Here is a 24,357-nt window from a genome sequence, read left to right as displayed (position 1 = left end):
GATCACGAGGTCAGGAGATGGAGACCATCCTGGCTAACACGGTGAAACCCCGTCTCTACTAAAAATACAAAAACTAGCCGGGCGAGGTGGCGGGCGCCTGTAGTCCCAGCTACTCGGGAGGCTGAGGCAGGAGAATGGCGTAACCCGGGAGGCGGAGCTTGCAGTGAGCTGAGATCCGGCCACTGCACTCCAGTCCAGGCGACAGAGCGAGACTCCGCCTCAAAAAATAAAATAAAAAAAAATAAAAATAAAAATAAAAATAAAAATAAAAAATACAAAAAACTAGCTGGGCGAGGTGGTGGGCACCTGCAGTCCCAGCTACTCGGGAGGCTGAGGCAGGAGAATGGCATAAACCCGGGAGGTGGAGCTTGCAGTGAGCTGAGATCCGGTCACTGCAGTCCAGGCTGGGCAACAGAGCAAGACTCCGTCTCAAAAAAAAAAAAAAAAATCAAAGAAAAGACGATTAGAGAAGCTAGAAGTAAAAATGGAATATAACATTTCATTATATAAAATCGCTGTGTTGTATTCATAAGGAATGATTGGTGGATACGAGTTCCCCAAACTCCAATGGTTTTGGAAGCTACGTTCATGTCCTGATTAGGTTAACTGGATGCAAAATTACCCAAATAGATTCCCACGCTGCACTAAGTAAAGGTGCTGAATTTGAAATAAAAAATGAAAAAATAAACCTCCCAACAAGAAAACCGACCTCCTCACCCTTACCCTTTTACATCTTAACCTTGCATCCTCAAAGATTCTCATTCCGGATTTTAAAGTAACAAAAAAACAAGCTCAATATCATTACTTTTCTAGACAGGGTGTGGCTCTGTTGCCCAAGCGGTGGCGCAATCACAGCTCACCGCACCCTTTACTGGGGTCAAGCAATCCTGTAGGCTGGAGCTACAGACGCGCCACCACACCTAGTTAATTTTTTGTAATTGTTGTAGAGATGGAGTCTCGCTATGTTGCCCAGGTTGGTCTGAAACTTCTGGACTCAAGCGATCCTCCTGCCTTGGCCTCCTGAAGTGCTGGGATTGCAGGCATGAGCCCCCGTGCCCACGCTTAGGCTCAATATTCTAAAAAAAAAAAAAAAAAGCACAATATAGTTCTTCTTTATCAAACAAAGGCAATTCAGGAGATATAATCAAGTCGTTCGTACATTATTTGGAACCAGAGGCTTCTAAAACACAAAATCCCCTTCAGATAATAGTAAAAGAACTAAATAGGAAATTCATGTCTTCTCTTGCCTGCCTGCCTATGAATGAGCTAAAAACACTCTAGTAACATCAACGAAGAGACAAATCACCAATTCAGTCTCCTATCTAAATAGAGATCTCAAAGATCGCAAGGTTTAAACACACAGTTAAAACCATTTCTGTCCAGCTTTGGAACTATATGCTCAGTGACAAGGAAGTGGAAAATGAGCAGTATCAGGAGCTGAAATGGCAAACCAAGCATCCATCTCCCCAAAATGCAAAGAGTATGTGGGACCTTCAACCCCTTCCTTTTCCTACAGGCATCTTCATGACCTACCAATGTTCAAAAACCCCCCAAATTATGTGAACCACATCACTGACTGGATATGCAACTTCAAAGGGATGTCGTCAGCAGAAAGACCCTCTGTGGATAGAAGATTTCAACTTGGTCTCACAAAAGCCATTTTGATGTTTTGCTCCCCTCCCCTTAATTGTCTCCATTTAGAAGTAGATTCTGGACAGAAAGAAGGTTCTTAAACCTGACACAGACTTTGGGGAAAATCAAATAGAAAAGGGAGTAAAATAAAGAGTCAGGAGTTAAAAGAGAAAGAGAAAAAAATATCTACCCCCATTTCCACTGGACCAAAATATATGCTCAATCCAAATGGTTTTACAGTTAGTACAAGACTGACTAGGAAAACAGGAGGCTAATTAGCATGATTTTCAGTACAGTATCACCATTCCTGTGTACAGACAGGTTATCTACATAGTCAAATATAACAACATTGTTGATCCGTCCTCCCTAAATCTACCTTTACAAGTATTTATGAAAAAGCAAGAGTAAGTACAGCCCTCAAAAAATGTTCAAATTATTTTACTATCGATCTAACATATGCTGTCAGTCATACTATTAGGAGAGAACTTGTAAGTTTCAGACTCTGCTATTAAATTTCCCTCTTTTAAAAGGTTAAATAGTTCCTTCCAGATAAAAATAGCCATGCTTAATTTCTTTTAAAGCACAGCCTTCCTATATTGTATCTTGGAGGCAATGACTAGCAGCTGAAATCCAAACGATGGAACAGTATAAAAACAGCAGGTTTTTGTATGGATCTTTCTTATAGTAACTTCTACAGCCAATTCAATCATTTGTCAGAGGGAAACAGTAACAGGAGAAGCAGGAGGGACTGACAAGTTACAGGCATGTACTTCAAGAGGACAGCCATCACCCCTCCAGCCTTCCTCTCTCCCCTCAGTTGCAAAGGCAATAAACTCCACAAATGAGGCCATGTGGGAGCAATATAAAAATACAGCAATAAGGCCGGGCGCGGTGGCTCATGCCTGTAATCCCAGCACTTTGGGAAGCCGAGGCGGTGGATCACCTGAGGTCAGGAGTTCGAGACCAGCGTGGCCAATATGGAGAAATCCCATCTCTACTAAAAATACAAAAACTAACAATACAAATGGTGATGCACATTTGCAATCCCAGCTACTCGGGAGGCTGAGACAGGAGAATCACTTGAACCTGGAGGCAAAGGTTGCAGTGAGCCGAGATCACACCACTGCACTCCAGGTTGGGCAAGAGAACAAGACTCTGTCTCAAAAAAGAAGAAAACACAGCAATAAGATCCACTAAAAATATTCTAAGATTCAAAGAGAATCAGGTAAAAATCCATGTAAAGCACATTGGAAATAAGGAATTAACTTCCACTTAACAGGATCTGTTGAGGATTTTTTAAAAACTCAAACATTAGAGAAGCAGCATGAAGCAACTATCACATTCCTCACACTCAAGATGTTGAGAGAAAGGGTGAGGATTGAGTTTATGTTGCAAAGAACTAAAACGGAGAAAACATCTAGACGCTCAATTCAGCATCCAGACTTTATTGATATCCACAAAGGATAATATATTGTTTTTGAGAAAAGGAATCACTCTGTCTCCCAGGCTGGAATGCAGTGGTGTGATCATGACTCACTACAGCCTTGACCTCCTGGCTGCAAGTGATCCTCTCACCTCAGCTTCCTGTAGCTGGGACTACAGGTACATACCACCAAACCCAGATAATTTTTTCATTTTTTGCAGTTCTTATAGAATTTATCATCATTCCAAGGCTTGTCTCAAACTCCTGACCTCAAATGATCTTCTCATCTGATCTCCCATAACACTGGGATTACAGGAGTGAGCCACCATGTCCAGCCCATAGATGATAATTTTTTAACAAAAGCAGAAAACAACCAATATTATGAATGGATTTGTTTTAATGGCTCCTCCACAAAAACAAATAGGTGATGTGACCTGCTGAGTACTGGGAAAGAAAGTGAGGGGCTAAAATAGAGGAAATGTAAGATTAGAAATAGAAGACCAGTGAGGAATAAGGGCAATTCTGAGGAACTTGCTCTCAAAGTAAAACCTTCTAACAACATTAAGTCCCTCTGACGGAACTAGTCCTGAAGTCAGAGGTGGGAAAGAACACCATTTCTCCTACGTATGGGGACAAGGAAAAACGTATTGTTTTCAACCCAGAAGATGATTCTGCTTCTATTCAGATGATTGGCATGTTGGTCTGGATCTAAAGGTAAAGTATCAACAAAGAAAAACGGGTAATGAAGGATTCGTAAATCAAATGGGGAGTCAGGAGGTAATATGTTGGAAGAAGGAAGACTTGGAAAAGGGAAAGTATAGGAAAGGGATTGAAGCAGAATAAAAATGAACTCCAGGGGAGGAGGTCGGTTAACCACCACCAAAGTGCCCTTAGTTCAGAGGTTAAGCTTCTACCCCTTCTTCTCACTGGTGGGTAACCCACAAGGACAACACTGTCGTGCCCTCAAGCCGCCAGCCCCGCCAGCCCGCATATGACCTGACTGTCCTCCCAGGCATCATCCACCACGGGCAACTGCCAATCCATCACCCATCCACCAGCAGGAGCACTCACGAACAATCAGCATCTCCCCTAGAAGGAGCAGACATCCAGAATTTGGCCAGGCACCCTCAAACCTGTCCATCTCATTAACGTCATAGACAAACTGAAGTAGGTACAAAAGAATAAAGCCAACAGAGTCTAATGCTGCACATGCCAATGCTCTGTCACTACGTGGTTGCTGTAAATCCCTCTAAGAATCCTGCTGGCGTGTCCACTTGAAAATCGCAGAGGGGTCAAACTGTCATGCCAGACCCAGAGAAGCCACAGAACTGGCAAAATGAAGCCAAAATGGGTTCTTTTTTTCTCATTGAGACCAACGCAGTAAGATCACCTCACATTTCATGCAAAAGTAAAAATGATCACAGTGATAGAAAAGGACTGAATGTAGTAACAGCTCAATAACAACCTCAAATGTGTAAGACACAAAGCATCTTAGAAACTACAACTAAGACATTTACATAAAGAGCATTTATTTCTTCTTTACCTAGATACAAGCTTGATTATCTCTTTTAAAAATAAATGCAGAGGAGGAAGAATCTGCTGGATACAAACAGGATGAAGGAAAGGATATTTCAAACCCCTCAAGACACACAGCAGACCAGGGTGTTTATCACTGGAGAACACTACTGCATATTCCTCAGTAGGGAATGGGTTCATGGATGCATTACGTAATTACATCGTGCTAAGTCGGTAGAAACTTCGTATCTAGCAGACCTATTTGAAAACAGAGCAAGCCAAGCAGGGTGGCTCCTGCTTGTAATCCCAGCACTTTGGGAGGTCAAGGCAGGCAGATCACCTGAGGCCAGGAGTTTGAAACTAGCCTGGCCGTCTCTACTAAAAAATATAAAAATTAGCTGGGCACAGTGGCAGATGCCTGTAATCCCAGCTACTAGGGAGGCTGAGGCAGGAGAATCACTTGAACCTGGGAGGCAGAGGTGACAGTGAGCTGAAACTGCACCACTGCACTCCAGCCAGGGTGACAGAGTGAGACTCTGTCTGAAAGAAAAAACAAAAAACAAAAAACAGAACAGTGTGTTTTTAAATTTTTCATTAAAAATAGCTTGTAACTTAATAGATCTTGGCACATAAGGGGTCAGCTTCATATCTAGACATTTTATTAGGGAAATTTTTCTCCTCTAAATGTCAGATGAAGCAATCTTTTGAAAAGCTCATTGTGGGTCCAGGATTCACAAAAATGGGAATGGAGCTAGCTACAAGGTTGAAAACAACAGGAAGAGAGAGATGAAGACAGGTGATTCACAACTTGAAAATACTTTCTAAAAAGAGGCCCTCCCCTTTCCACAGCAAGGCTCACCTACAAACTGCTATGAAACACCAAGTAAGGATGGTAAAACGGAGGCTCACACCTGTAATCCCAGCATTTTGGGAGGCCGAGGCGGGTGGATCACCTGAGGTCAGGAGTTCAAGACCAGCCTGGCTAACATGGTGAAACCCCGCTACTAAAAATACAAAAAATTAGCCGGGTATGGTAGCAGGCGCCTTGTAATCCCAGCTACTTGGGCGGCTGAGGCAGGAGAATCACTTGAACCTGGGAGGCGGAGGTTGTGGTGAGCTGAGATCGCGCCATTGCCCTCCAGCCTGGGCAACAAGAGTTAACTTCACCTCAAAAAAAAAAAAGAAAAGAAAAGAAAAAAGAAAAAGAAAAGAAAGGGCTCCGCAACCTCGTATGACCTCTCGGGGGTGGACTCTGCATGGCAAAAACACAAGCCCCGTTCACATTAATTAGCAAGTGAGAGAGGCTGACCTTTCACATGGAACACCACATCGTATCTCTCCTTTACAAACTCTCATTTTAGAAAAGTAACCAACAAAAGGTGTATGTTTGAGAGGTTTGGGAATTCTGTGGGATTTTTTTCAGGGGAAGCAGGGGAAGACTTTATGGGTGGTCATCATAAAAGTATAGTCAGTATAGACACTTTCCTATTAAAATTACAGGCAGATTTTCTCTCCCGATTATTCAAGTGCATTAGCAAATGTAAAAAAAATCTGAACTTGGATCAGATAAGAGCAATCAGAGTACGGAATGCATCTGCTCTTTGCCAAAGCCGTATTTCATTACTTTTCAGAATTAGCTGGCAACGTCTCCACAATATTTACTGAAGTGCAAACCAAATGTTTTCATCTGGACAAAAATCAAACTGTGGTATGTTACAACCACAACAGAGATCATGTTAATCCAAAAGCTTGCTTTCTCTAATTTAGGCTGTGGTTTCTGTAAAATTGGATTCTTCTCTATGAATCATGTACACAGACAAGCCCTCCTGCCCATTATCTTCCCGCCCTCGACCAGTTCTTGATCTTAAGCAGCCAAACATCACTTGGCTATATTTTGGAAAGACCCTAAAGGGATTCCCTGTGCACTGTCATTTAGCTGGAGAGTCAAATTCTACTGCTTGACCCAATTACCATGGGGCTGGCCCACTGAGTTTCTGTTTTATCTTAGGGATACATAAACAGAATGAAAAGTAATCAATCCTACTATCAAATTAAGAAACAAAACTTCAAAGTGAGCTGGTAGGGACTTGGGCAACGGATAGAAGACGAAAGAAATCACAGAAGAAAGCAGTTGCACCCCAATACCCTAGTTCACCAATCTACGTATGTATGTATGTACCAAGCACTATTCAAGGCACCAGAGACTCAAACAGGGCAGATGTCTACATTCAGCTCATACGTTCATGCATGTACAACATGTAAACACAAACTTCCCTAAAAGGCTTCAGGACAAACATAACATGTCCAGTGGCAATCTCTGCCTTTTCCTGGTCTGACTTTACAACTTATTAGGGAAGAATTTCACAACTGGCATTCATTTGCCTACCATCCTAAAAGTATTTGCCAGATCCAGATACTCCATGTGCTATTATTTTCTATAAGGTGACTTGCATTCATGTCTTAAATAATTTATCTCCATTGTATCAAGACGAAATTACTATCAATTGTACTAAAGGAAAGGTAATGGTTAAAATTAAAATGAATGTAAAACATTCACTTAATGTCCTTTCTGGCATGAAGAGGGGTTTGTGTAGCAGAGACAGGGAAGCAGCCCTCAATACCATGAGCAAAACACAAAGGGAATCCCTATTTCTTCCTGAATAAGGAGGTGCCTATCCAATCATGCCCATCTTGGGAAGGTACTTCTTTTTAAATAGGTACGTCCAAAAAAAAAAAAAAAAAAAAAAAAAACAAAGGATACCAACCACTGAAAGGACTCTACATGGGATCCATGACCCAGGATGAGGCCAAGGCTCTGGGAATGGCTTACTTGCCATGAGACTCGAGGTTACTCAACTGTACACAGAGCATAGTGTATTCAGTCAAAACATTTTTATGGCCTCAAACATAGGCAAAAGCAAGTGGAGCGACTCACAGTAAGGTGATATCGTTTTACTTATAGGTATAAAATCACACTGTCATTCTTTCCATAGGTGACAGCAAATCTTCTTTCCCAAATGGGAAAGTAAGTAGATTGATTGGTGACCAGGATCTGGGAGATACGGGGTGAAAATGCAAAATGAACTCAATGGTTAGAATAAGCTGAACCTTCCGTCTTTGTTAAGGAACAAGGAGGGATGACGCAATGACCTCCTGGATGCATGGCCAATCTTTCCTTCAGCAACCCTCCCTCCTCCTCCTCCTCCTCTTCCTGGATTACGGCTCTCAAGAACTACCCCAATTAAGCACCCAGGTGTGCCTATCTAATCCCACATACAGGAAAGTCCCGACATTAGGGTAGTATTCTATCTGCAAGAGCAATTAACATGTGGGACTTCACAAGGAGAATACAATGGGTATCAAACCACCTTCCCTCCCAATCTCCTACTCCCATGCTGATCTAGCATCTATGTCACTGAAAACTGTAACATTCCCCTTACAACCTTTCCTATGTTGTTCGTCCGCACTGGCAATTCAAAACACATTCAAATACACATCCAGTCAAATGCCACAAGGTCTATCCATGGTTCTCTTCATCTCACTGAATATACAAATCATACCACATAGCAGCAGCCATGATGGTGCTCAAGCCATCACAGTATTATCTCAAGATGAGAAGAAGAAACCAGTAAGAAAGTGAACATTCTGGCCGAGTGCAGTGGCTCATGCCTGTAATCCTAGCACTTTGGGAGGCCAAGGTGGGCGGATCCCCTGAGGTCAGGAGTTCAAGACCAGTCTGGTCAACATGGTGAAACACTGTCTCTACTAAAAATACGAAAATTAGCTGGCTGTGGTGGGGCACGCCTGTAGTCCCAACTACTCAGGAGGCTGAGGCAGGAGAATAGCTTGAACGTGGGAGGTGGAGGTTGCAGTGAGCGGAGATCACGCCACTGCACTCCAGCCTGGGTGACAGAGCGAGACTCCATCTCAAAAAACAAAACAAAAACAACCACCACCACCAACAACAAAAATGAGCATTCTAACTTACAGCCACTATAGACAAAAGTCTTTGTGCGAATCATGTGAGACCCTCCTCAGTTCCTAATACAGAAGCCGAATACTAAACTTCCCTGTGGGACACAGATACCAGGGACTTTAGTGCTATCAATGAAACCCCTGCAGTCAGCAAGGTGCTTGGCCAACAAAACAGCGTTGCCATACTTAAAGTCTTATTTCCATGTTCTCTAAGTGGATTTCAGAAAGACTCAAGGACTCTCTAGAAAGTAAGGAGAAGGCCAGATATGACTCTGAGAAGTACTACTGAATCTGTGCCAGTACTCACTGGCAGGAAAAAGGGAGCCTGGTTTATCTTCAGGGAGGGCACAGCATGGTCAGAGGCCAGCTGGCCTGTAGCAGGGAGAATCCTCACAGCAAAATGACCTACGGTCCTATTAATAACATCTGATCAAGGTCACAAGGCCAATAAAAGTGATCCATCCTTCCCCTCCTCAGACCTCAAAAATTCCAAGGTTTCAGATTTCTTCATTATTAACTGAAAAACTATCCCAACAAATAAACAGGTAGCTCAGCAGAACTGAGCTAAGTAACTGACTCTAGGAGAAAACCAAGCATATGCAGAATGTAAGGCCACTGAAAGCCCCTAGGCAGTGATGACACCATTCTCAAACATACACTTTCACTATTGCTGCTCTCAAAAACTTAAGATGCAACACCTCCCAGAGACCCTCAAAAAAAGTTGTGTACCACTGGAGACAGTGTGCTTTCCTCCCCAAAGAGTTTACATAATGTAAAGTATTCCCATTTTGCTCAAGGAAGCTCATTATTAGCACCACAGTGTTTCTTGCAATTGGGGGATTACTTAATTGCTTTCTGGCAGGTTAATCCCCTTTCATTCTGTGACCTCTAAATCACCCCAGGCTTTTGCATTTGCCCTACTTAGAATTCCTAGTCTTCAATACTCAAGGCTAGGACTACATCAAAATATGTGTTCCTTGCCAACGAGGCCAGCAACGCTCTCTAGAAAAAACACCACAGGTGGGCTGTCTCTTCTATTACCTATGGTCTATCCAGCTGGTCTTTTAGACAGTTCCACCTGAATCCAAAATCTAACTCTCTTCCTCTCCACTACCTCTGCCTCAATTCACTGGAAAAGTGGAAAATAAATGTACAGCTGGACCTCCGTATCAGAGGCTTCTGCACCCATGGAATCAACCAACTGTAGAACGAAAACATTCAGGTAAAAACGGAGACGGTTACATCTGTGCTGAATACATACAGACCCATTTTTTCCTTGTAATTATTCTCTAAACAATATTGTGAAACAAATTTCCATAGCATTTACATTGTATTCGGTATTATAAGTAATCCAGAGATTATTTAAAGTATACAGGAGGATGTGCATACATGCAAATACCATGTACCATGTTACACAATGGACTTGAGTATCCATGAATTTTGGTTTCAAAAGGAGGTCCATAAATCAGTCCCCTGAGTTATCAAAGGATGACTATATGTGGATGGCTGCCTCAAGTATTAATTCTGGGCTAGTTCATACCCATTAGCTTTAGTTCACCCCTGCAGCAACTGTGTGCTGTATGTAGACTATAGACTATCCATTTCGCAGATGAGGAAGCTCAGGCTGAGAAATATTTAAATCATCTGCCCCAAGACTTGCCAGCCTTCGGCCAATGCTCCTAGGAAGACCTCCCTGCAGCCTCAATCGATTTTCTGCAGAGCTGCCAGTAACATCTTTCGAACCTTGTAGGTGTATAATGATGTCACCCCTGACTTGAAGAACCCCAGGGGCACTCCAGTAACTACCCCAGGGCATGCAGAATCTAAGGCTTATCCTAACTTGCTTGCTTTAACTCCAGGCCCTCCAACATCAATCCATGCCTTGGCAGGTGCTTCTACAGAACCCCTTCCCAGCACTATCCTCTTTCTGCAAAGGTTCCTAATGCACTGTAACTCAAGACCTGCAGCAAATGTCACCATTCCTTTGCAGCCATCCCAGAGCCTCTCCCTTCCCACTTTTATTGGTACACACCTCTACCCCAGCATTTTCACGCATTTATTGTTATATCCTCAATTTTACCCACCACCGATACTGCTTTCCTGGGCCTAATCTGTTTTCTAGGTGTCTAGCATACAAAAAGAGTTTAATAAAGGTTTGCTGAATTAATTAGCAATTGAGTGACAGCTGATCACTAAAGATTCTGTAAGACAGAAGAAACAAAAGGCAGGCAGTTCCAAAACAAGACAGCATTGCTTCACAACGGCTGACAGTAAGGACATTTACGAGGAATTCCCCATAATAACGCTCTCTTCAATGTGCCGAGCCGTGACGCTGAACTGTGAAGCCCACGGTCATAGGAATGAACTGTGTATGTAGGTTTGCATGCTTCAGGAGTCCCCTTTGGGAATCCCCTTGTTTGCAGTGCCCCATAAAGAGGAAAATGTAAATAAGAGAATCATTTAACCTGCCAGTGCTCTGCTACATTAAGCTCTTTTTAATCTGTTAATAATCATAGTCAGAACAAAGAGGAGACGACAGAACTCATTAAGAATAACGAGAGTGGTGACAGGGAATACGGCGATGGTACGAATCACTGCATGCAGCAAGTGCAAAACCCTCTTCCCCGCGTGTGCCAGTGAAAGATACTAATTATGCCTCTGGCAAGAGACATGTGGACCCCTTCAAAGCAGCTATTTAAAGATAAATACACTGCGGGCAAATACTTCGGGCCGGCTGCACTGTTCACCCCATCCTCCTTTCCTTTAGAAATGTTAGGTCACAATATTAAATAGGAAATGAAAGAGCCTTGCAGACTTAGCTGGTAGTGTCTTAAAACAAATTTGTTTTAGATTTCTAAAGCTTTTAACCTCAGAATGACTAGCTGGGTGTTTACATATCTATACTAATCCCAGTATTAGTGGTATAGGGTTTTTTCTCCCCATCTCAAAGATTTCTCACTGTCATTAACAGATTACAAACAAGGTTTAAAGAACTCCACTCGCTGACTTTCCCTTGGCCTCACAATTTCTTCTCTTCCAAATTCCAAAGAATTGTCAAGAATATTAAACGTAATAATTGGGGACTGGAGACAAAAAAAAAAAAGACCTGGATCCTTAGCAACAAACATCACTTCCAGGTGTTTGATTTGGCTCCTTCATTATTTCTGCAGCCAGACTTTCTTCCCTATACATAATGAGCATATTAAAGACTGCCTTCTTTACCCCTCACAGTGCCCGCTTGTCACCCAAGGGTGATGGGCTGACTGAGCTCTTTATGGTGAACACTAGAGGCTTGGGGATGTGACAAGTTATGTTTGCTTTGGAATCAGCACCAAAAAAGAACAGAATTAGAATGCAGGTGTAAGAAGGTTAATCGCATTCCCAACTGTCAACTTTGCCTGAAAGGGCTTCAACAAGGTGAAGATTTAACTAAGGATATGCGTCATCAGCACCGGATATCAAAAAGGTGAAATATCTCTAAGTGTGCATCAGGAATTAGACAGATTATGAGACATTCGCCAAATGGAAAATAAGCTATTAAAATGAAATGACAGGCATTTTTGTGACAGTGTTAAGTAGGAAAACCAGACTGCAAAAAACGAAAGTATATTGCAATACCATTTCAGGAAAAATATGTATTATATACGCACACCGAATGCTCAGTAAGATATTCACAAACAAGGTAATTAACAGCAGTCATCTCTCGGAGATGGTGGAGATGCTATTTTGAACGTATTCTTTTGCCTACTTCTTTACCTTTCTTCTGCCAATAATTCCAAGATGAACAGGAACTACTTTTATGATTGTAAGAAAAAAAAAAAAAACCTTAACATCCTGTTTTTCTTAAATTAAAATGGAAATAAAAGTATTAAAGTACCACAACAACAGGGATCACTATGTAACCTTTGTACACACTGAAATACAGGTTTTAATTAGCTCAAGAAACTACCTATTAAAAGATGCTATCTAAGGCCACCAAATCCATCAGATTTTCAGGGTCATGAAGCTATAAAAAGCATCATCTGTCATTTGGGGCTTGTAGAGTCAGATCAGGTAAACACACTTATCCTCTTGAGGAAAAAAAAGGCATTTTAAAGCTAAGATGACTCATTTTTAATACCTCAGATCTAAAAAAAGGTATGAGAAATAGCAAAACAGTACAATATTGTATGTATACCAACAGAAAAACAAATAACAAAGCCTATTTTTATTGCTTAGCTCATAAATGAAATTCATTTCCAAGGTTCAGAGCATTTTTTAAAATTGGTTTTAAACATCTCCTAGGCTTTAATTATTTAAACCTTTTTGTATTTGACATCTAAAAGAAGTAAATTTTATCTATGAAAAGATGATTCTCTTCTGTCTGGAATCCTGAAACTTCAAAGCCAGGTACTTACTTGGTGACGTTTTCTCTAGATGGCATTTATGTGAACAATAAATAAGCATGCCTCTGCAACTAAGAGACTCTCTGAGTTTCCCAGAACCTCAGAAAACATGTTATAAGATAGTGCACACACAAGCACACGTAGCACAAATACACATACTTCTTCCTCTCTATACAGAATCACTGAGACATTCCCTGATGGGTTTCTCCCTTTTTCTACCTTTGGGAACTAAATACAACAGTCACAATTGCTCCACAGTAAAGACTTGCATAACTAAATTCCATAATCAGAGCAATCTTTAGACAGCCTCATGAAATGGGATTGGTGGACTGGTGGAGGCAGAAACTATTATTTCACGATTTACTAAGCAAAATGCCAAGAGCAATTCTAGACATCAAAATTCCTTTCCCAAAAGTAGCCAAACTAGTTAAGTCATAGTTACTCTTTAAAACACCTGGCTTTGGCCGGGCGCAGCGGCTCACGCCTGTAACCCCAACACTTTGGAAGGCCAAGGCGGTCGGATCGCCTGAGGTCAGGAGTTCGGGACCAACCTGACTAACACAGTGAAACCCCGTCTCTACTAAAAATACAAAAATTAGCCGGGCATAGTGGCGAGCATCTGTAATCCCAGCTACTTGGGAGGCTGAGGCAGGAGAATCACTTGAACTCAGGAGGCGGAGGTTGCAGTGAGCCAAGATCGCGCTACTGCACTCCAGCCTGGGTGACAGAGTAAGACTCTGTCTCAAAAAAAATACACTTGGCTCCAATTATGTTGAAAAGCCATGCATATTTAGCAAAGGATACCAAATTATGGTTAGACAGAAGGAGTAAGTTCTAGTGTTCTATATCACTGTAGGATGTCTACAGTTAGCAATATCTAGAAGGAGGATGTTGAATGTTCCCAACACCAACAAATTATGAATGTTTGAGATGAGGGATATGCTGATTACCCTGATCTGATCACTTATATGTATCACAAAATCATGTGACCCATAAATATGTACAATTATGTCATTTAAAAAAAAATTTTTGGAGCCATGCAAGACCAAAGTCACAAATAAAGAGTCCCATATCACCGTTTTTTGTTTTTTTTTTGGAGACAGAGTGCCGCTTTATTGCCGAGGCGGCAGTGCTGAGGCACGGTCATGCCTCACGGCAGTCTCAAACTCCAGGTGTCAAGGATTCTCCCGTGTCAGCCTCCACGTAGATGGGCTACAGGCAGCACAACCAAGCCCAGCTAGATCCACCTGAATTACCTTGCTGCTGATGGCGCTGTGGAGCCTTCAAAGATTCCTTTAGGGCAAATACATCCTTCTGAGTACACAGCCAACTCATTCTCCACTCCTGATCATCACACCACACTCTACCAGTCTCCAGCCTAGCGGCCAGTCCAGCACAAGAGTCTGTCATATTTAGTCCTCACAGCTTCCCTTCCATCTTCATACTCAACATCCAGGATCAGGAGAATCTTTCAGCCAAAATCTATGTAAAAAGTAACAGAGATGGCTGGCCATGGTGGCTCATGCCTGTCATCCCAGCACTTTGGGAGGCCGAGATGGCAGGAGAATTGCATGATCCCAGGACTTCAAGACCAGCCTGGGAAACATAGCAAGACCCCTTCTCTACAAAAAAAAAAAAAAAAAAAAAAACAACTAAAACTAAAACTAATTTTAAAATTGCTCAGTGTCGTTGCATGCGCCTGTAGGCCTAGCTATTGCAGAGGTTGAGGCAGAAGGATGGCTTGAGCCCAGGAGGTTGAGGCTGCTTAGAGCCATGACTGTGTCACTGCACTCCAGAAGTGAACAACCTCTCATTATCTTATTTTGATATGAGACAAGACCCTATGTCTCCAAAAACAAACGAAAAAGTTAATGGAGATCAACTGGTGGGAATCCCACCTACCTCAACTCCCTGTTTTCAAGGCTCAATGACCAACAAGGGCTATTATGTACTAACAAGTACATAATAGCTCTCCTTTCTTATGTGTTAAGAATCACCAGGAACTATCATCATATCCTACGCCAAAAATTCCCCCAAACAATTCAGTCCCAAAACCAATTGGTAAGGCAGGGCAACTGGGCAAAGGGAGGGAGTGAGGAGCAACCACATGGGGTGTCAGGGCTGAGTTTCCCATCATGGGGGCAGCAGAGATGGGAGGTGGGTTACACTGAAAAGACATGGCAAGTAAGTATATTAAGGATTACAGGAGCCAAGGTCCTCGGGGATGAATGCACATGAACCCCTTGGTGTTAAACTGAAACTGGAGGTATGGCTGCTAACTCACACATTTTAATAAACACAGAATTCCGGATAGACCCCTATAAACACACAACCTCAGTGTACTAAGAGCACCTGGGAGAAATGACATTCCCATAGTCCCCAGCATCCCTTGTGCCCAGATCTTGGCTCCTCAACAGTACTTGTCCCTACAAGAAAGCAGGGCTCCTTGGAGACATGTCCATTTCCAGGGCTGAGGGCGGGAAAGTACACCATGAGCCTGGAACATTTTGTTGTGCCAGGAGCAAGGCTGGAAGGATGACAGGGACACGTCAAAAGGAATAAAAAGCCAGCCTGACGAGGGTGCACGGATGAGACGGTGATCTGGAACAACCTGAACATCAGAATACATAATAGGAGTAACAGATTATAACCCTTTGCATAAAATAGGAAGCCCATACACATACAATTATGATAAAGATGATGAGAAGTATGTACTAGTTTCAAAGAATATCCTCTCTTAACACTTATACATTGCAAAGGCTGAGATGGGTAACTTTGCTCCTGTCAGGCCCACCACAGTCAAATGATCAGCATGAACACAGTGTGGAAAGGGAAGGACTGAACTGTGTATCCCTACAGTGGACCCAACAACAAGGAGGAGGAATCACTTCCCTTGTGGCATTCCTGCCAAAAACACAAACCAGAATGTCATCATGAGGAAACACCAGGCAACCAAATCAAGGGACACTCTAAAAAATAATTGACCTGTAATTTTCAAGTGTTGAGGTCAAAGACAAAACAATGAGGAACTCTTCCAGATTAAGCAGACTACACACAATTAATGGCATTGCCTAATTCTGAACTAGGTCGTTTTGCTCTAAACTCAGACATTACAAAGCACCTTCAGAACAAAGGTGAAACAGAGGTTTGAGGAACACATGGGGAGCCATGTATCCCTGTGAACTTCCTAACTTTGACAGTTATAGGAAAATGTACTTACCTGAAGGAAAGACATACTAATGTATTGAGTGAGAGATGATGGGTAGCAACTTTTTAAGGTACTTAAAATCTGTCCGTAATAATAAATTATCAAAATGTTAATCAAATAAAAGTGACCCTGAACCTTGAGGCCTTCCCAAAGATGTCCAATAGCAAAAGCCCTCTCCTTCTGTTCATTTTCTCTCAAATAAGCACACCCAAGGAACTCTCTGTGTTCAGGACTTCCTATATTTTCTATCATTCCTCCAGAAAAGGCTCCTTATTCTCTCAGACAAGCTTCTGTGTTCTTTCGTCACAGCTATTAGAAAACTTAGTAACAAGGAAACTGCAACAAACACTTTCACAAATAACTCCATTCAGATCCCAAATCCACCTGGACTCTGTTAACTGGTTCAAATGGAAACGTGGACCAGTATTTGCACAGTCAATTAGACTCTGAAAGTACTAGTATTGTTTTCCTTAACATAATACAGGGCTGAGAGAACCATAAGCCCCTCATCACCACGGCTTATTGACAGGCCTTCGGAAGCACATGGAAAGGGGCCTTCACATCCCCAAAGTACTCCATCAAAAAAAAAAATTGCCTTACAAAACAATGTGTGCAAGGTGGTGGTGTGGTGGAGAGAAATCAAATTAGAAGTCAAAGTTAGAAACTGCATAACTGCGTATCGAGAAGCCAGGAAGTGGGGTGTAAGAGTCATATTAAAAAGGAAATAAAATTTAACAGATGGTTCAAAGGCCACACCCAGCACTCTCAAAGGGATTTCTCACTTTCAATTCCCCCTCAACCCAGGTTGGGGACAGAAAAATGAACATGGCAGAGAGTAGAGCTAAAGTCTATTCCACGTAGACCTCAGGCTTACATGTAGATTCCAAGTAGGCCTCGTCTGATCATTGCAAAGTCTTACCTCGAAGGCAGAGAAAGGTAAGAAAATCTTCTGTCTTAGGCTTCCTTTTAGAGAGGTCTGATATCTGAGTAGCTGGAGGGGGTAGCAATGGCTCCACTATCTTTACTGGAGTTGTGCTGGGACTATTCGGCTGAGATTGAGCAAACTTCCTTTGTGCTTGCAGCCTGGGCCTGTAAAAGCAAAAGAAAATTAAAAATAAATTAAGCAGAGACTGGAGGATACAGGCCTACGTGCGGCAATAAAACCATGATACATAAGGAGAAAAAAGATCCTATTTCAAGCAAACTCTAATTAAGGTTCTATATCTCTCACACTCTCACAAACCACGGGACTCCTTTCAAGCACAATAAATTTGGTTAAAGGACTGTGTTTCGTACATTGATATAAAGTGTGTGTCATGGACATATGTATACATGTGTGTAGAAGTACATGCCGATGTACACACCGTTTCCCTGAGTATTTAAAAACTACACACGGTATTTGACATCATCAGCTTAATGGTATTCACTTATTTCCACTGACAGTAAAGCAGAAAACCCTGTATCATCCTGCTGCGTTTATACAGCATCCTATATTTTCACCTAAAGGGGTCATGAATCTATCCCCAACTCTCTTCTGTGTCATTACATCCAGTTCACCTTTGCCTATTTAGCCATCAGTGTCCCCGTCGCCACTTCTAAATTCAGCCATGAAAAGTTCACTACAACAATTCAAGTTGGTACTGCAGAAAAAGGTATGTCTCTATCTATGCCCCCTCCAATCCCAAATTCCGGGTTACCCTCTGCCAACAAGGTCAAATTACAATCTTTTTTTTTTTTTTTGAGGCAGAGTCTCGCACTGTGGCCCGGGCTGGAGTGCAGTGGTGCAATCTTGGCTCACTGCAACCTCCGCCTCCCAGGTTCAAGCGATTCTCCTGCCTCAGTCTCCCAAGTAGCTGTGATTACAGGCGCCCACCACCACGCCCAGCTAATTTTTTTGTATTTTTAGTAGAAACGGGGTTTCACCATGTTGGCCAGGCTGGTCTCGAACTCCTGACCTTGGGATTCGCCTGCCTCGGCCTCCCAAAGTGCTGGGATTACAGGTGTGAGCCACCACGCGTGGCCAAATTGCAACTATTTAGGTAGAGATTAAAACAAAAAATAGCCTTCATCTACCCTTCAGGTTTCTTTCCCATTACAATCCTATGCGAACTCCCTAACTTATCCATTTGGTATCTATAGAGTACATTTCAATTCCTTTCACCTGAAAATCTTAGGTAGAAATTCCTTTCTATCAAAATGAATCCTAATGGATCTTGGAACAGTATTTTGTTTGCTTGTTTGTTTGTGATGGAGTCTTTCTCTGTTGCCACCTCAGCTCACTGCAACCTCTACCTCCCAGGTTCAAGTGGTTCTCCTCCCTCAGTCTCCTGAGTAGCTGGGATTACAGGCATGCGCCACCACGCCCAGTTAATTTTGGTATTTTTTTGTAGAGGTAGGGTTTCACCATGTTGGCCAGGCCGCTTTTGAACTCCTGACCTCAGGTGATCCACCGGTCTTGACCTTCCAAAGTGTTGGGATTACAGGCGTGAGCTACCACACCCAGCCCGGTTTGTTCTTTTTTAACACAGTAACCAATAAGAAATTTCCTTGTCTCTCCACCAAAAAATACAATAACATATTTTTGCTTTACGTATAATCAACTTGATATTTATCATCAATTGCCTAATAGTCACTCTTCCTCTAATTGTAAAAGTCTCCACTCATGGAATAGTAAGCACTTGCAAGGATGAGAACTTGGGTCCTACTTTAAACTGTTCATCTAGACCTGCTCATAGAGATACTTGAAAAACACTATTTGAGGGCAGGAAAAAAAACAACAAAAAGAACAAGGAAACACAGTACAGTGATCAAAACCGACCCGATCAGAAGCCTAAACACCACATAGGATAGAAAACGCAACCCCACTCAAAACAATTAACTAATAAAACTAAATAAGTGCCGGGGGCAGTGGTTCACCCCTGTAATCCCAGCACTTTGGGAGGCCAACGTGGGTGGATCATCTGAGGTCAGGAGTTCGAGATCAGCGTGGCCAACATGGTGAAACCCTATCTCTACTGAAAATACAAAAATTAGCCTGGTGTGGTGACATGCTCCTATAATCCCAGCTACTCCGGAGGCTGAGGCAGAAGAATCGCTGGAACCCGGGAGGCGAAGATTGCAATGAGCCAAGATCGAGCCATTGCACTCCAGGCTGGACAACAAGAGCGAAACTCTGTCTCAAAAATAACAACAAATAAAAAAACTAAATAAGTAAAAGAGAGCAGATGTATTCCCTTGAAGACACTGTTGGGAGTGGGTTATATAGAATAGTAAGCATGCATCCTAAACTGTTGATGCTCAAAATGCTGTAACATTTTTAAAAAATTACAATATTTAACAAATTCCTACAGCAAAATACACACACACACACACACACACACACACAAGATTGCCTACTTCATCAAAACTAATACCTTTAAATTTAACCTCATAAATCCTCCACACTCCCCAAATATAAAGTACCACAATATTATGAAGATCTCATTTTAACCTTAAATTCCCTTATATGTCCTAAGCAGTGTCTACTCTTGCCTCCCCATGACCATCAAAAACACTACTATCTACTAATATTCCTGATACAAACTGACAATCCATCAAAAAGGACAAAGTGTGACTCCCAACTACTTACTGGGTAATCTAGAATCCTTAAAAAAAATCTACAAACAATGTAGGTCATTACAGAGCACTTTTTAAAAAAAAAAAACCTTTTTATTGAAACAGGTTCTCACTCTGTCACCCAGGCTGGAGTGCAGTGACGCTATCATAGCTCACTACAGCCTCAAACTCTTGGGCTCAAGAGATCTTCCCACCTCAGCCTTGCAAAATGCTGGAACTACAGGTACGTGCCACTGCACTCAGCTGTTTTTGGCTTGTTGTTGTTGCTCGGTTTTTTTTTATAGAGACAGAGTCACCCCTCATGGTGCCCAGGCTGGTTTTGAACTCCTGGCCTCTGGCCTCAAGCCTATCTCCTGCCTCGGCCTCCCGAAGTGTTGGGATTACATGTATGAGCCATGACGCCTGGCCCAAAAAGCACTTTAGAACCCAGGAATAACTGATATGAAACAGTCATATTAACAAGGTAACAGGAGGAAGTGAATCAAGTTTAACAGAAATGCCCTAGTGTTGTTTTAAAAAAAAATAAGGGGGAGGGTGGGATCAGGCAATGCCACTATCTCTATGTGATGGGGAACAAAGAGAGCTTTTTCGCAACCAACTGCCTACCTGTGTATAAGACATGACAGACCAGAAGCCCAGAGGCAGGACCTTCACATGGGACAATGAAGTTGGGGGCGGTTAGGGTGAGGGGGATTTTCCGACAATCACAGAGCCTCATCTGTCACAGATGAGAAGCAGTTTCTGCTTCGTTGTTTTCCCCCTTTAAATTTTTGATCTGTTACAAATGACTTTTTTTTTTTAATTACATAAGAAAATAGAACAAAGGGACAAAAGGCAATCTAAAAAGACAAAATACAAGCAAATTTATTGGGACTCAACAGACACAAAATCATTCCATGAAACTTTCTCAAGGCTGGCTCTCAATTTCTGCACCAATTCCCAGGCACCTGGTGATGGCCAGGTCTCCAGCGTGCAGTGTCAGAGGAGGGAAGGCTACGGAACCCTTGGTCCACATTCCAACCAGCTGCCAGGTGGACTGACACAACACAACTGCCCTCCTTTTCCAATGAGGCTTTCCTTCCCACTAACCTCCCAGACTGTTTTAAAACAAAGGAAATGTTGTGTCATATTTAGAAAAATTGCTGGTTTTTTCCATTCTACTGAAAAGTGTTTTTAATTGGCAATTACATAATACATACATCTTCATTTGAATGGACGCAACTCGCACTCTGAGTATTGCAGGAATTTTATAGAAATATTGCCTGCATGTGAACAGGATGTTAAGTGTTTACAGCTTTTTGAGAAGTCAGGGAAAACAAACGCTACACACAATGAGAAGATTGTGCAGCGACAATGAGAAACAAACAAGTAAACACAGACTAAGCAGAGACAACAGAGTGAGACACTGAGATATTTTACAATTTCAGGACCTCAAAGATAAACTGCTGCCTACCAATGCTGAAATAAAAGGTGCTTGGTGCCTGATGACTTTCCCAGTGAGACTATGAAAAATAAGGCAATAAGAGATTAAAAAGTGGCAGCAAAATAAATTACCCCTTAGAGGAAGAAGTCAAGCTCCCAAGTGATTAAACAGTGTGAGACCCAGATGAAGCCAGGAACTAAAGAACAAGACAAACCAATATCTTTTATAAAGGGGCCAGAAGAACCTGTATTGTTTACAAAGGGCAGGTCTGCGGTGTGGCTTTTCAACCTGCAGAGTCCTGCAGGGATTACGAAGGTGTTGACCTTGCTTTCCTGGCCCCACACAACCAAAGGAATGGCACAGCCAAATCCTGAGTAAGCACTCCAAACAGTACAGACAGGCTTCAGGGACAGGGGTTTCCTTCTAGAATGCTGGATACAGGAAAATGGAAGAAAGTGATTCAGACGTGCTGAAAACCTACAATATTTGCACCTAGGGATGCTGATGGAAGCAGCAGCAGCAGGACCCTGGGAGTGTATGGGATCCCACAGAGTGTATTCTGGCAAGCATGAGGAGCAAGGTGGTGCAGCTTCCGGGGCCTCACCCTCCAGGGGAGGCAGCACACCCGCCCACCACACCATTTACTTCCTCACTCCCTGCCATCAGCTGACTGGCATTTTCAACAGAACACCACCTGCCATTCCATTATTACAGCAAAAATGAAAACTGGGATAAAAGAGGTTCAGAATCATTGTGGGGTTGGGGTGAAGAGAGCACGGGGTTCCTGGGGTTGAAGAAGTAAAAACATAAATGTTTGAGAGAAAAATAAAACGTGTGCCCTCCCAAGCCTTGGGCCTTGCATGTAGTCAGGATGGGCCTTCCTGCCCTGGGTAACACACAGCCCCAGAGAAGGTATGTCTCCCTCACACACCCCATGGAAGTCGCCATCACAGTATAATTTCCTTCCATGTTTACTTTTTATTAATTCTTCAAGGAGATCCCTTACAGAAGACGCCTTAATTCTAGGAACTCCGCATGTACCCTTTATGTCAATGAAACCAATTAAATCAAGCCCTCCAGCAAGCCGAGGTGAAAAGATCAAATCAAGTAAATGTAAACCAGCAGAGGAAGAAGTATGTTGATATATTCAAAGGATAACATTTTATTTACAATATTGTAAACCACAGGGATGGTGCCGTGGGGTGAGGGAATAGACGTTTCAGATCAGATCCACTGGGGGCGTGTATCTGAATTAAAGGACGACAAAGTTCAAATAAGCTCAGGAGAAGACGGATATGAACTGCTGTTTGTTTGGTGTTTGGGGAAATGGGAAAGGCTGGTCACTTTGTTATGTTCAAGGATCTTAATAAGATCCCCTTCACCGTACACACGAGTAACTAGAAGGGTGAGACCCACCCCGGGTCACCTAACTTGGACGGCAGAACAAACAGGACCAGCAAACAAACCTATGGGTCCCCACGTGACAGCTTTCTCTGCCATGCCATGCCACGCCACGCCACGCGACCTCCACGTGGCAGGTGACGCAAAGCCTTGTGAGCACAGGCATCCGGTGTGCACCCCCTCACTAAAAGCTGCCAGGCCAAGGAGCTCCATGGCCCCTCTTTCATGACCAAAATCAGCCCTGCGGAGTGAGCGCCACTGAAGCTGTCGCAAAGTGAGAGCAAGGGTGTTAAAATGAACGACCATTTCCGAATTTGATCCCATAGCGTATACGGGAGTGCATGGGAGCATGGGAGTGTATGGGAGCCCACAGAGTGTATTCTAGGTGGCAATAAATGGCCTAAGAGAGAGATTGCAGGTCTAAGGGGATCTTGCTTACTCCAAACAGCTCCTTCCATCTGGAATGCTCTCTCCCTTTATCTTGCCATGGTTGGTGGCTTCTCATCCTCTAGGCCAGACGAGGGAAGAAAACAATCCAGGCCTGTTACTCTGTAATGGAGGTCACTCCCTTCATGTCTCTGGGCAGAAGTCTCCTCCTTAGAGAGAGGTGACCATCCTAAAGCAGTACCTCATGCATAACCAGCCATCTAACTCAAACCCACTGCTCTGCCCTTCTGGTGGTATACACAGGACTCTACTTGCAGTCTCCTCTTTCTGATCCACTTCTATATACAGGCCTTACCAAGTGTAGAGGAGAAGCCCTCCGTAGATGCTGGAAAGGAGAAGGGGAGGAACACGACTCTGTTATAGGAGCTGTGAATTCTACAACCCACCACTCATGATTTAGGAATCACAGAATCCAACACACTCATGGTATCTGAGCAGAGGGGCAGACTGAATGGCAACTCAGAGGAAAAGGGAGATTGGTGGATGTTTGTGAAACAGATCCAGTAGCAACAGGAGAGGAGGAGCCTTGGTATTGTTCTGCTCCAGGTAAAGTTAGTAGCCATCCCAGCAGAAGCCTACCTGAAGGTAGACAGGAATTCAGTTTCGTTAAGAATAAAACGGTATCTTGAATAGAGAGGCTGATATTTGAAAAGGAAAACAAAAAAAATACCAACCAGGCACCTGCCCATATGGCCCTCCCTTAAGAATTTACCATGCCACTTGCCCATCCTCACCATCATCTCACAGAAGCCAAATCAGGTCTGGCTCTGGCTCATAGTCACCCTGTGACATAAGGTGCTTTTTACACCTTGGCATTCCATTGTATTCCACATGGCCTCACACAGCACAACTGTTCCCAGGTCACAGTTGCTGGGCCCAAGAGGCGGCTGGCTCCCGCCACACCTCATGCAACAAGACCACCACATACACCACAGAGTATTTGTACTTCTTGATCAAGCTGCATGAGCTCCAAGGGGGAAAGCTCCCTATTTCCCTTTCCCCATCCGTCCACTCCCTAAGTTACATAGAAGGCGACTTTCTTTCTCTGCTAAGCCTCCCACAGCCACCTCTCACTTGCTATTAGGAATCATCGCTTAAAAATTTACCAAAATCAATCTTCACTTTTTGTTGTTAAAATAAAATTTATACAGCATCTTTATGAGAACGCAGGAGCATGGCAATATACACACTAACATTATGTGGAAAGTTAACCAATAAATCACGAGACCATGCTTGTAAAGAAACCCCAGGGAGGAACTAACAGTACTATGCCAAATATTTTTTTTTCTTTTGTAATACCCTCCCTGGGCCCCTTCCTCCCCAAATGATTGAT

The 24,357-nt window shown here is 42.9% G+C and overlaps 1 protein-coding gene across 4 annotated transcripts in view; it reads right to left on the bottom strand.

Moving 5' to 3' along the window:
* The window catches only part of JARID2 (jumonji and AT-rich interaction domain containing 2), a 279,574-nt gene that overhangs the window by 54,814 nt on the left and 200,403 nt on the right, over positions 1–24,357 (bottom strand). For all 4 annotated transcript variants that reach the window (XM_033216291.1, XM_033216294.1, XM_033216295.1 and 1 more), the window contains one exon: positions 17,058–17,227. In XM_033216291.1, coding sequence (XP_033072182.1) covers positions 17,058–17,227 — 170 coding nt within the window. The remainder of the gene's footprint in view (positions 1–17,057; positions 17,228–24,357) is intronic.

Source organism: Trachypithecus francoisi, unplaced genomic scaffold, assembly GCF_009764315.1.
Source record: "Trachypithecus francoisi isolate TF-2019V2 unplaced genomic scaffold, Tfra_2.0 Lachesis_group10, whole genome shotgun sequence".
Taxonomy (NCBI): Eukaryota; Metazoa; Chordata; class Mammalia; order Primates; family Cercopithecidae; genus Trachypithecus; species Trachypithecus francoisi.
This window is presented reverse-complemented; position numbering and strand designations above follow the sequence as displayed.